This window comes from Ceratosolen solmsi, unplaced genomic scaffold (genome assembly GCF_000503995.2).
Source record: "Ceratosolen solmsi marchali unplaced genomic scaffold, CerSol_1.0 scaffold58, whole genome shotgun sequence".
Taxonomy (NCBI): Eukaryota; Metazoa; Arthropoda; class Insecta; order Hymenoptera; family Agaonidae; genus Ceratosolen; species Ceratosolen solmsi.
In genome coordinates this window covers 1,457,408-1,470,374 of record NW_011948447.1, presented here as the reverse complement: position 1 = coordinate 1,470,374, position 12,967 = coordinate 1,457,408, and the positions used below count along the sequence as shown (strand labels likewise).

Below are 12,967 nucleotides of genomic sequence, written 5' to 3'. Positions count from 1 at the left end.
AATTCAAATTGTCGCACTATCTTAAATATAATCTTTTTAATTTTTCTAAAATTTAATTTATTGTTGTGTCGTTCGTTTCAATATTTATTCAGTTACATTTCTAACTGAATTTATAGTTAGTTGCTGAATTGACAGACAATATAATTTATTTATTTTCAGAGTATAACATAAAAAAAATACATACATAATAGCAGTGTAAATAAAATTATCACTAATTTTTCAATGCATAAATATATTATATTTCATCATTAATATCTGTATTATACAATTATGTATTTTTACGTATATCAAAATAATTATTATTATAAATATTATTACGTTTTTTTTCAATTCTTAGAAAATTATAGTAATTTCATATTTTTTTATAAAAAATTCAGCGTGTTTTTTAATAGATTGTTATAATATTTATGTAATTACTAAGACTTTACATATAAATTTGAAATTGGAAATTAAATTCTAAAAAGTTCTCTCTCTGCCATAAGATAATATACATACATGTGATATATAACAGCAAGCAAAAGTACAAGTTTAAATACAAACCGAAATCGACATAAATATTAAAATATTCCATATGCTATCGAGACTAAATTATGTATTAGTTCTAACTCATAAGTGCACTTGAATTTCATCAACAAATAAGTACTTAATAATCATTAATAAGTCAGAGTAGCGGTAACTTTCAAATCAAAATATCTCAACAGTAAATGGTTTTATTGGAATAAGACATAAACCATTCTTCATGACAAATTTTATCGAACAACATACAAAAAGTCTCATCTCTCTATCGTTCTCTGTTCTTGAATTATAAGTAAACAATTTTTGGTAAGTTTGGTGTAAGAGAATGCGCAGGCGCGTGGCAACTGCCTCTGGTTCTTTGCGCGGCTGACGCGTCAACTCTAACTGTCGGTGGATATGGCAGCGCTTATATAACTGCATCGTAGAAAATCGGACAGCGTGTTCTGTCTTTTTATTAAGCTCCACATCATTTATTTCTCTGTCTCATAAGTTTTTACGGATTCGACTTACTCTATCAGGATAATGAACCAATCCTCGCTCTTACATGGTGCACATCCTTTTCACACAAAGAATGACGATGATTAAGACCGAACAGCCATTATGCAATGATTATTTGCGAGGGCTATCATCATATTTGAGAGTCTTAACTCGATTTGAGATTATGTATTAGACAGTTTAGAACACTTAAATTTATGATTCCTTGTTTAAATATCTGACAAACTGCGAAAGCGGCTGATGAGTAGACGTAAGAACTCATGAGAATCATCACGATGTAGCCACTGTTTATTGCGCATCGATATTGACCAAACGTAATATTGAGGCGGATATGAAACTGTTAATTATTGGTGGAGGATGGAGAATTAATAAAGATGAAGGGGAATATATTTGACTGCGTTACGATACGATTGCTTGAAGCTTCTCTTTCAAAAAGACGATATACAAGCATTGCTTTTGAAGCTATAGTTATGATTATGAAAACAATGCAATTATCATAATTATAGAGAAGTGATCTTTGCGAAATAATGCATCGTTAACCAGAGCTCTCTAATGAGTGTCTTTAGTTTTCCGCGATGCTTTCGCTAACATTTTTGCACGAAGACTCACCCTTCGAGAACTAACAATTTCAGATTTCTTTCGAATACTTTTTCATCGCACGAACGGAATAATCTGCGCTAAATCTACCTTGCATTATTTGTGGGACACACGGAGTGTAATGAAATGCCTTCGTCCATTTCCGGATAATTTCCGATATTCGGAACTTAAGGCCCACGTCTCTATCCTTGGTGGATAGCAATCCCTACCAGCCCCCATCCCCAGCAAAGGACCCACGGATGCTAAGTGCAATTAAACGCGTAGTGGCTCGAAGGGCGTGTCGAAACATAAGGAAAATCAGTCCGAAAGTCTGTGGAAAGCGAACGTCGATGCAGTCAACATAGGAAGAAGCCCTGACACGGGCACGCTTGTGCCCTTCGAACAAAGATCGGAATGGAGATAGACCGAGAGATAAATAGAGAGAGAGAGAGAGAGAGAGAGAGAGAGAGAGAAGTCGAAAAGCCGTCCGCAGAAAAGCCGAGTTGAGGCCTGTGCAGAACTTCTTTAGCGCAAGAGAGGAACATGCGCGCGCCACGCCCTGCTCTCACAATGTTGCCATATGTCCCAGCGAGCGATGGACGCTGATGCTCTATAGAGGCGCTGGACGCGGGGACGCCGAGCACCGCGTCGATTGCGTCGAGCTCGCGAGGCGAGGGATTTTTGAATTTGCCGAACGGTAAAAAGAGTGGGTGAAAGAGGAAGAATGGTAGAACTACCTACCTGCCATGGATAACAGAAATCCGAGTGGAGAAGGGGAATAGTGGATATTTTATGTAGAAATTTTGATGATTTTCGAAAAAAAAACAGATATGTCCTGTAACTCTGCAAACCTTGTTGCAATCACCAATATTGACATGGGGCGGATACAACGACATCCTTTAAATCCTCACTTTGTCACTGGCATCGATAATTTACTTCTTATTTTATGATGTTCAGATTTATTTTAGAAAATAACTGCAATGGACAATGTGAAAATCGTTGGTCCGTTTTTATAAAATTATGAAGCGGCCGACAAATTAAAGTGGTTAGAGCGGAAGCATTGTCCTGCCACTTCCTGCCTTGTTTATGGAACGTCGCTATACACATGTCTAATAATAACTATCATTTATATTATCATTTTCGTATATCTGCAATTTTTCTCGTTTTTTTGTTGTATAATTTATATACTAGAAATATAATAAAAGACTAAAACAATACTAGCATTACGTTACCTAGTTGATCAAATTCTGAATATCATCAATATATGGTTTAATAATAATTACAAAAATTTATTGGAACGATTGCAAGTCGTTAACAATAATGATAATTTAAAGATTATGTCGAATCTATTTCTTTTATGTTCTTAACCATTGAAAAATTGTAAAACTAGCTGAAACCTATAAAGTAAATCAATTATTCAAATCACTAAATATTGTTAATATTATCTGATATTAACAATTTTGCAATAGATAACTGTTACAACTTTAACCCCGAACCTAAAACCTTCTTAATAGCTTAAAAATTTTTATATTTAATTCATAAATGCATTTAATGTACATGTATTTTTTTTTCGATATTATTTACAAAATTTGCTTTATACAATAACTATATTTACATTTTAACACTTAAAATAAACTAACATAAATTGCAAAGCTAATGCAAAAAAGATCATAAAAATACGTTTATACTATTATGATATATTATTATGAAAATATTTGAATTATATAAAAAAAATAGAAATGATACATACATTTTTTTTTTAAATCGACAATTACACGTCACTGTGGTAAAGCATACAAATATTACAAATACTCAAAAAGTTTATGTTTTTAACAAATTAATAAATAATTATTAGTGAGATTGACTAACATACATATGCTTATAAATCAATATTTATTTTGAAATTGAGATATTTAAATATTTTAATATTAATATAATCAATAATTTTAAAAGCATAAAAAATCGAAAAAGAAATATACCGTACCAAAAACTTTAACCAAAATTTAATAAAAAAAAACAGTTCCATAATTATTAAACATAATTAAAATTATTGAATATTAATTTAAGTAATAATAAATATATTGTATAAAAACGATCTATTGTAATAAATAATATATAAACTTTTCTCAAAATACTAATAATCCGCACTTCCGAAATACTTATATTTCGTATTCAAAATTTCAAGATCTCAAATCAAGTATAAGATGTAAAACACGAAGTCTTAAAGTTAATTAGTGTACATATAAATAAATTAATAAGTCATTTCCGTTAGTTATTATTGTCTTTACTTTCGTGCTTTGACATCAGATTTACAGAGAAAGAGTCTTAATATAAAGTATGTTATTTATTTTATATATATTTAATATACTTTAAAAATATTGAAAATTTTGGATAATAATAATAAATTTCTTGTGATTATATTAATTGATAACCTTTGTGAAACTAATTATCTCTAGACCCGATATGAACATCATAAGTTACAGTTTATATTAATTAATCTATCTATATTTTTACTCTAAATATGCACTTTCAAACAGTTATTATTAGAATTTATCTACTTTTAGATTTAAGATTATCAATTTTCAAAGCTCATTTATTATGTCAAAATTAAACACTATATGTTTGGATTTTAATAAATAATAAATAAATATATATATATATTTATATTTAAAATATGTTTCTAATTATATTTATAAGGTATGCATTTTTAATTGTAATGGAAACATGTATATTATAATTTATAATAATGATAGACTATATTTTCTTATAATTAAATTCTTTTAATGATTTATAATTAATTTAATACTGGCAATATATATCGGTATTTTACTATTTGTATTAGTTTTTATTTCATAATTCACAATCATTCATTTAAATATAAACAAATTTAAATTTATTTGAAAGAAAAGAAAAACTATTTTAGCCATGTAATTATTACTAATATAATATTAATTTTAAGGTTAATTGATTATTTCTTAATAAAGTTTTCTTAATAATACATCATATGATTGTGTAAATAATCAATTTCAATTGCAAATTCTGAACTTAAAGTTTTCGCTTATAATTTTAATATCGTAGAAGATCTTATGAAATTCAGTTATTAAGATAAGATGTTATTTTTAATAACATTAAATGTTTTTATTAAACAAATACGATATTTTATTTAAAGTATAACAGTACTTTTCAAGATGAAACTAGACTTACAGAGCTTAGAACAAGCTTTTACATGAACATAATAGTCACGCGCCTACTAAGTTCGAGGTCATCGTATGCATTGTTGCGTGACGATTCGGATACTAAACTACTGATATGCTGTTGCTATTTTAAGATAACTGCTTGTGAATCCCTCAGAGGTTGAAACATGTAGACGAAAAAATTCGAACTTTGTACTATTTCTATTGTACTTTTTAATATTTTTATATGTAATTTATCATTATACATGGACTAGTTCTGAAACATATAGACGAAAAAAATTCAAACTTTGTACTATTTCTATTGAACTTTTTAATATTTTTATATGTAATTTATCATTATAAATAGAATATTTCTGCAATCTAAATCATATTGGCTTTGATTATTAAATATTAATTAAAATAATAACATAATATTATATATATATGTGTTTTAGATCATGTTCAAAACTTATAAGATTATCTTTTAATATATCAGCGTCTGATAAACTTGTAATTCTAACGATCAGATATAAATTTACAGTTGATATGTGCGATACGTGTAAAGAAATTAAAAGAAAAATAAAAATAGCTATTACACATAGGCAGCATTTTATTCTATTAGTATTGTAGCAAATATTTTAAATTGAATAATGATTGGATAATTTCAAAGTGTAACATTTGCTAATGATATGATTATGACATATATTACCATATTATCATGATTATGCTATATATGTATAAATATACATATATATAAATTTATTCATTTTTATTTCATAAAATTTATATATATATATATATATTATTATTATGCATATTTAAATTCATTAATAAAGTCATTAAGATGAATTTTATGAAATAAAAATGAGTAAATTTTTCATTTTTTAAAATTTCTGAAATTGAATTGATTATAATGTCAAAAAATAATGCTATTTTATATTAATACAAACTTTATTTAAACCTCTATATCCATGTACATGATTTAATTTGCATATTTGAGTCTTGTCATTGTGAATAATTAAAACATATCTGAAGTAAAATTTATGATTTCAGTAAAATAATTTATTGCGACGCAACAAGCCCCACATTTCGCGACTTTTAATTTGTTCTGGTCGTTTCATGAATCACTGCTTTTGTTTGGATGATTCATAAGAAAAGTGCTAGTATATAAATCGCACGTTTCATATAACCGCATATCTGTTACAAGGATTTTGTAAGTATAAAAGTAGTAGTCAGTGACTGATATAGCATGATTTTTTCAATGTAATTAAATCTGAATTGAATATTAATATCTAAATTGTTGAGTGTTAATTATTATTTGTTGCAGAAAAATGGTATTATTTAAATTATTAATTTGTATTAATCTATAACGAGTATTTATACATTCTTTGTAAATAGTTAGATATTTTGATTTTCTACTTATAATTCAGATAATATTAATTTTGAGATTAAAATTTTTTTTTCTAATGATGCAAAATATGTATCAGTATAATGAATATGTACTACAGTTTATATATAACAATAAATTGACAAGAATTTAATTTATATGAGATGGCAGTATTTTATAACAAATGAAGTTTATATTGTTTAATAAACTAATACACTGTAAAATTTATTAGACATATCTCCATTTTGCAATCCTTATAAGCTTATATGATAACAACCTTATATATTACTATTTTTCAAATTATTAATTCTATGTAATAAGAAAATTAATGTACATGAAAATTAATGTAAATAAATAATAGATTTCCTAAAGCTATTATTAGAAATTTTAATAATCAAACAAATTTTAAAAAATCTATTATTGTTAGATGATCGATTAGATACAGCATTAATTCATCAATTATTTCAAGTTAATCATTACTCTGTATTCTCATTTTCAGAAAAAATGATCTATATTTCATACATGTGATTCTTTTCTAAGCAATTTATTTGTTATTTGAATTCAATATGCATATACAGGGAAACGCGATTCAATGGAAAATCCATGGATTTATTTAGTGTGAAATAATTAGAAAATTTTATGCATTAAATTATATAAGTTATATAATATATTAAAGTTTTATTTAAAGATGAACTTTTGTTATAATTCTTCATATTTTTCAATCTTTGATATTTTCGTTATATGCTCTACGTTAAACTAGCAACTAAAACTTAATAAGTCTACTAAAATTTAATTAAAATTATTTTAAATGATTATGATTAGAATTACGAATTGAATATTGATTAAAACTTAAGTAAGAACTTAAATATGTATTAATTATTTTCTATAATAATTGGGTAAATTTAGTTATTGTAACCATGGTGTGTAATCATTGTGTAATATATAGGTATTTCAAAGCTTAAATAGTAACTGAGTTGAAATTTAAATAATTTTTTTAATGATTGTTTAAAAATTTTTGAATGAGTATTTTTTTAAAATGAAAAATATTCGATATTATTTTTATTACATATTTGAATATAAAAATATTTTCTGATATTATTATAAAAACAGCATTAAAAATTTGTATTTTTATTTTTATTATCATTATATAGACAAAATATCTTAAGTATTATATTTTTAAATTCTATGTTTTAAGGGATCTATAAACAATAAATTTATTGAAATAATACTCGGATTAAGAATGTAAGTAGAATTTGAAAAAAGTTTTACACTTCAAGAACTTTTTCTAAGTTTAAATATTTAGCTAAAAAGCGGTCGTGAAAAATTGCTTTTTTAGATATGATACCATATAATAATGATGTTTATTATACAATTTTTAATATTTTATATAAATAATTTCAATTACAAACTTACTTAATTTTAACTGAAATATAATAGCAACAGAAACTTATTGTACAATTCAACAATCTTAGTGTTTCTATTTAAGTATTCATAGTCAAAAAATTGCAAACTCCTAGAAATCCTAGGTTTTTTCGTTATTCAGATTCTAGAAATTTGAATTCGATATAACTATAACATTCAGTTTGCGATGATATGTGAATCGTTTACGAAAAAATGGGTTGAAAGCTATACGTCCGTCAATCCGAAGTTTGGATTGATTTAGCAACATCAGGCATTGACGCTCGAAACGGCCATTTTAGAGCCATCCCATGGACGAAATCGCTACATGAGCTTTCGAAATGCATTTCGAGCTCATTTCCTATATAAGCGTAAGCTGTGGGATAAAATGCGATAGATTGTTTTGCGATGAGATTGTGTCATAAAGAAGATTGACCCCGCCGTTATTGCCATCACCTTGCAGAGAAAAGTAAAAAAAAGTACGACAGAGTGAGTGAGAGAGAGAGAGAGAGAGAGAGTACTATGTAAACCAGTCGCGATAAGACCAAAAGTTTGATTAGAAGCTGAGATCGTGGCTTCAAATCGAAAAATCATGTAGATTTTTATTTAACTTTCAAAATTCACAGCGTCGGAAATTATATAAGGATGTAATGGCTGTTACTGTTACTAATTAGCAGTATCTGTATAAATCATGTCTGTCTCTTAATTTATCTTAACACAATTATGATTATTCAGACAGAGATTAAATTATTTTCGAGTGAAATTCTTTTATATTTTAGGCAATATTTGCGTCTAAAAATAGTTTAGTTACAATATTTGGCAAATGTTATAGGGAATATATAATAAATATAAAGAAAAATAGTTGCAATCCAAATTTTATTAGATTCCATAACTGACTGTTTTGATTTGTGAGCAGTTATTCCAACTAAGAACTTTAAATAAATAATATTATAATTTAATTATAAATACTTATTACTTTTAATTATAAATACTTAGTAAATATATATTGTTATTGTATTGAATTCTTTACCATTCATTGATTCTCTATTATATTGCATTGCATATTATAGAATGTTTACAAAATATATATCCATACATAGTAATGGTTGATTAATTTAAAAACCTATAAATATCAAAATAGAAGAAAATAAAGATAAATATACTTTGGGATTGTTTTTTGTATAAAAACGGTTATTATTGTTCTTGATAAATAATTGTTTAACTCCCTATTAAATCAATTAACAGTTACTCAATATTGAATAATTTGTTGGAAATCGCTATTTTGAAGTTGGAATCATATTGGAAAATGAACCAATCCTGAATTACATAGAGCACATTTTGTTCATACTACAACGAAGATAAGTAAAATAGAATATGAATTCGAATGGAACATATAGAACTGTTAGGTAACAACCAGCCGACTTGGATATTTCAATACCGATGCTCTGATTCCTGTTGTGAACCGAGAGTGCCTCATTCGTTTATAGTAACAAAAGAGAGAGGAGAAGGTCGCAGGCTTCCCAACTCATCGAACTGCTGCTTCGCACGGTCTTTCATGTGCGTATGCATATACAAGCCTATATTAATGGCTGTACATACGAAGCACACGTGAGACATTCGCGAGGGATAGATAGCGGGAGAGAGAGTAAAAACGCTCACATTTATATATACGCGTTTTCAGCTTGGAGAAAGGAAAAGCAGCACCCTCTCGTGCCACTGTCGCCACGTCACTATTGCTATTACCACCACTATGTGCATGCACTTTTGCGATTCCGATAAGAGTGTGAATGAGAGAGAAAGAGAGAGAGAGGTAAAGAGAGAAAAGGATAGCAAGAGGATAGGAGTAAAAAAGTAATATAGATACGTAAAGAGTGGCGGGGGCGAGTGGGTGAATTTGGAGGTGGGCAGCAAGTCGGATACAAAGCAGCAATTAGATAGATAGATTGATGGATAAGCGAAGGGAAGGTGTGAGTGACACAGGGGCACAATGAAACAAACAGTAGAAAATATATTAATAGGAGCGATAAAGAACATTTCGGTAACGACACGTTGCTATAACTATATATCTACGGACAAGTTTCCTCTTTCTCTTTCTGTGTCATGCGAGTACTTCCGCTGATGTGCGTTGATGACAATAAATCGTCAAGTTTTTATGCGAGGGACGGGCAAGGGACGAATTCGGCTTTTAGGAGCAAACAGAGCCGAGGCTTTCGTAGACTCTACTGCGGATTCGCGCTCAGCCACGCCCATATAAGGGGGGCTTGCAGCGGAGTGGGGGTAGCGACGTGGGCCGCGCCAAGTAGACTATTGGTCGTTGGACCCGAGGTCGAGCCAATGAGAGGTGAGCCGCTCGGGCCCGACCAATCCCTGTCTTGCACTCACTGGCGCTTTTTATTCAAGTATTTATACCGAAGGACAACCGGGCTCTCTCTCGCTTCTTTAACTCTCATTATTCTTCTCTCTCTCTCTCTCCCCCCGTCTGTCTCATTACATATCACTCTATCTCTGTCTCTCTTTACTGTATGCTCCGAGTCGAACATCGTTGTTGCGAGCGTAGAGGACACACTCTCGTTTCGCGATCCGGGGAGGTAACACGCGCCGAGTAAGTGGAATACGGGCGCCACTTTTTATTCGAACGACGATCGTTCCTTACGAGCCCTAAGCGTTTATTGTATTCGCGTGGGCACTCGTGCGTATTCGCATCGCCCCAGTCACGAACGTTCACGCGCATACGCACATACTATCCGTGAAACTGTGATTGATTTTACGAGTGTGTTTGTGTGCATATGCGTGCGTGCGTACGTACGTGTGCGCGCGCGTGCGTATGTGTGTGTCTACGCTTGGCATGCGCGCGCGTTACGGCACGTCGCGAGCTTGGGCGCTGTGCCACGTTGCCATGTCAGCGGCACCAATAAGGCGCGGTTAAAGAATTCGATACACGGATCCGTCGACACGTTGCGGGATCGAGCAAAGCAAGCCGCGGGCCGAGGATTCCTCTAACAGAGGCCAGCGATTTCATCGGTCAAGAAGCTGGGCCAAGTTGGAACCGAAGCCACGTTCCGACAGTGCCAGTTGAGTCGGGGCGCTCCGTCTATCGACACTCTCGAGTTCCCAACATTTGGCAACGTCGCCCCTATATCCTACATCTATCTCCGTCTTTTCGACCGAGCCGTGCACACAGCGTGGCGAGACTGTGTAGGCACAGCGCGCACACGCGTTAAGAGAAGAGGAGCCGCGCGCAGCGGTTGGGGTTGTAAAGTAAATCTAGAAGCAGCAGGCAGCACGAATGCAAGTCGCATAAGCAAGAGACGATGCGTGCGCACTCGCAGATTGAGCCGCTAGCAGGTTGAACTAAGCACCGCAGTGGGGCGCTGTTCTTCGTGCGGACTTGGGCATTTGATCTCCCACTCTAATATCGAAGTTCCCCCACTCGGACGAGTTCGCGTACGAGCCGGACGAGTCCAAAGGAAACACGAGCAAGGGGCGCTTACGTAGAGAATAACACTAGTGCGAGGAAGATGAGAGCGCACGGCAGCAGCGGCGACGGCGGCAACTGACGGGGTGGGGGCGCAGTGGCTAAGCGGCTGTAGCGGTAGCTGAGAAGAGGGAGAAGCTTTGAGAGAGAGAAAGAAAGAAAGAAAGAAAGAAAGAGTGCATGTGTGCGAGTGAGCGCGCGCCTTTAGTCGGCCTCGAACCGGAGAATGTGACGGTTGTGAGTATGAGTTTAGAGCCGTAGTTGCTCTCAATCAACAATACTACTTCAATACGTAATCCACGCGCCTATATGTGTTTGGAAAGCGAGGGACGATACGCACTCTACAGCATAACCTTAAAATCAAGAAAGATAAAAGTGTTCGCGTGAAAAGCCGCTACAGCGGAGCTTTAATTTTCTTGTACGAGCGTATTTGCGCTTACGGGTGAAAGAAAAAGAAAGAGAGGAACGTTGAGCGAGAAAGACGGACACGTACATCAGCGCGCGACGGCCATGTTTGGTGTTTACGAGCCCAGGGGGATTTGCTACTGAAGTGAGAGAGATAGAGCTAGAGAGTGAGTGGCGGCAGGAGAGGGAGATTGTGTGAAAATTGCGCGAGAGAAAAACGAAATTCCTCCCGCGAGAAGTGCAACGACGATTTGCCGACGCCGAGAATATACGACTGTCAGGATAAAGTGATAAAGTCGAGGCAACGACAAACCGGCTGATGAAGTGAAATAATCAAAAGAAGTAATACGTTGGTGTTGAAAAAGTACGTGTTATGTCCGAAGCGTAGTCGACCCAATGGGTCGTGACTGGCGGACGACAACAACGACGACGACGTCGAGAGCAACAGCTATTTGGACGTCGCGCTTATTGCTCGTAGCCGGTGAGCAGTCCAGTGCTACTAACCTGTCGAAAAACATCGGGCCGAAATAGCGGCTGACCTCGTGTCTGTGTTCCGACAGGGTGGCACGCTACGTGATATAGGAAACTTTTGTGAGTCAGAACAATAAAAGCAGAAGAGCAATAAGAATTGCTAAGATCGTAGTAGCTTTCGGAATCAACAATCGTCTGGTGGATCGCGTTGTTATCGTTGCTGTCATCGCTACTGTTATTGTTATTGTTGTAATTGTTGGTGTTATTGGTGTTGTTGTTTTAATAATAATTACAGTAGTCGTTATTGTTATTGTTGTTGTGCTGGTGGTGGCGACGATGGTAACCACATCTACAGTGCTCTCGCGAGAGTTTAAGCTACGAGTCGGGGGTTAAATTGTGCAACCGAGTGTCGCCGACACGTGTCGTGTCGGGCAATAGTGGGTGAATAAGTTCCTGACTTCATTTGGGAGTCCCGATAGCGCAGCTCTCAAAACCGGCGTCGAGTCGGTTAATTGTTACCTCCTCGTTCCGGATCAGTGTTCGAAACTCCCGCGCGCAGTGCCGTGTCGTCGGGCAGTTTCGACCCCATAATTGGCCGACACGACGATTTCGCAAAAGCCCCGTAGTAGTAGCAGCGCGGGCGGCGGTGGCGGCGGTGCCATCGGCGATAAACGAGCGACTTGGACGGGTTCGACCGTCTACGAGGAATACGACCTCGCGCACCGCTCGTCCGAACGTATAAAAGTGAGGCGTGCTTGCGAGGAGTCGGTGCAGCTGTTGAGTGAGAGGCAGGCCAACGGCACTCCTATACCCATCACCACGAGCATCAATCAGATCAAGCGACGCATCATCGCCAAGTTATTCTCCGGCGGCAAGGGAGGGTTGGCGGGCGCATCCGGCCAGCAAGATTTGCCGACAAACAGCGGCAACAGCAGCATGGACCTGGGCGATCGTGTTTACGCGGCCGAGAGGATCACCAAGAAGCGTGTCAAGAGGGTAAGCGCGAAGGAAAAGCGGGTTGACAGGTGCGTCAACGGATACAGAATTTTTGTTCCTTTTGTTCCTCTTTCC

The 12,967-nt window shown here is 34.0% G+C and overlaps 1 protein-coding gene across 1 annotated transcript in view; it reads left to right on the top strand.

Moving 5' to 3' along the window:
- Positions 1–11,851: 11,851 nt before the first annotated feature.
- Positions 11,852–12,967, top strand: part of LOC105366305 (probable serine/threonine-protein kinase samkC) — a 12,042-nt gene continuing 10,926 nt past the window's right edge. The window contains exon 1 of the mRNA XM_011504710.1: positions 11,852–12,892. Within this exon, the coding sequence (XP_011503012.1) occupies positions 12,833–12,892 (60 nt within the window). The 5' untranslated portion in view covers positions 11,852–12,832. The remainder of the gene's footprint in view (positions 12,893–12,967) is intronic.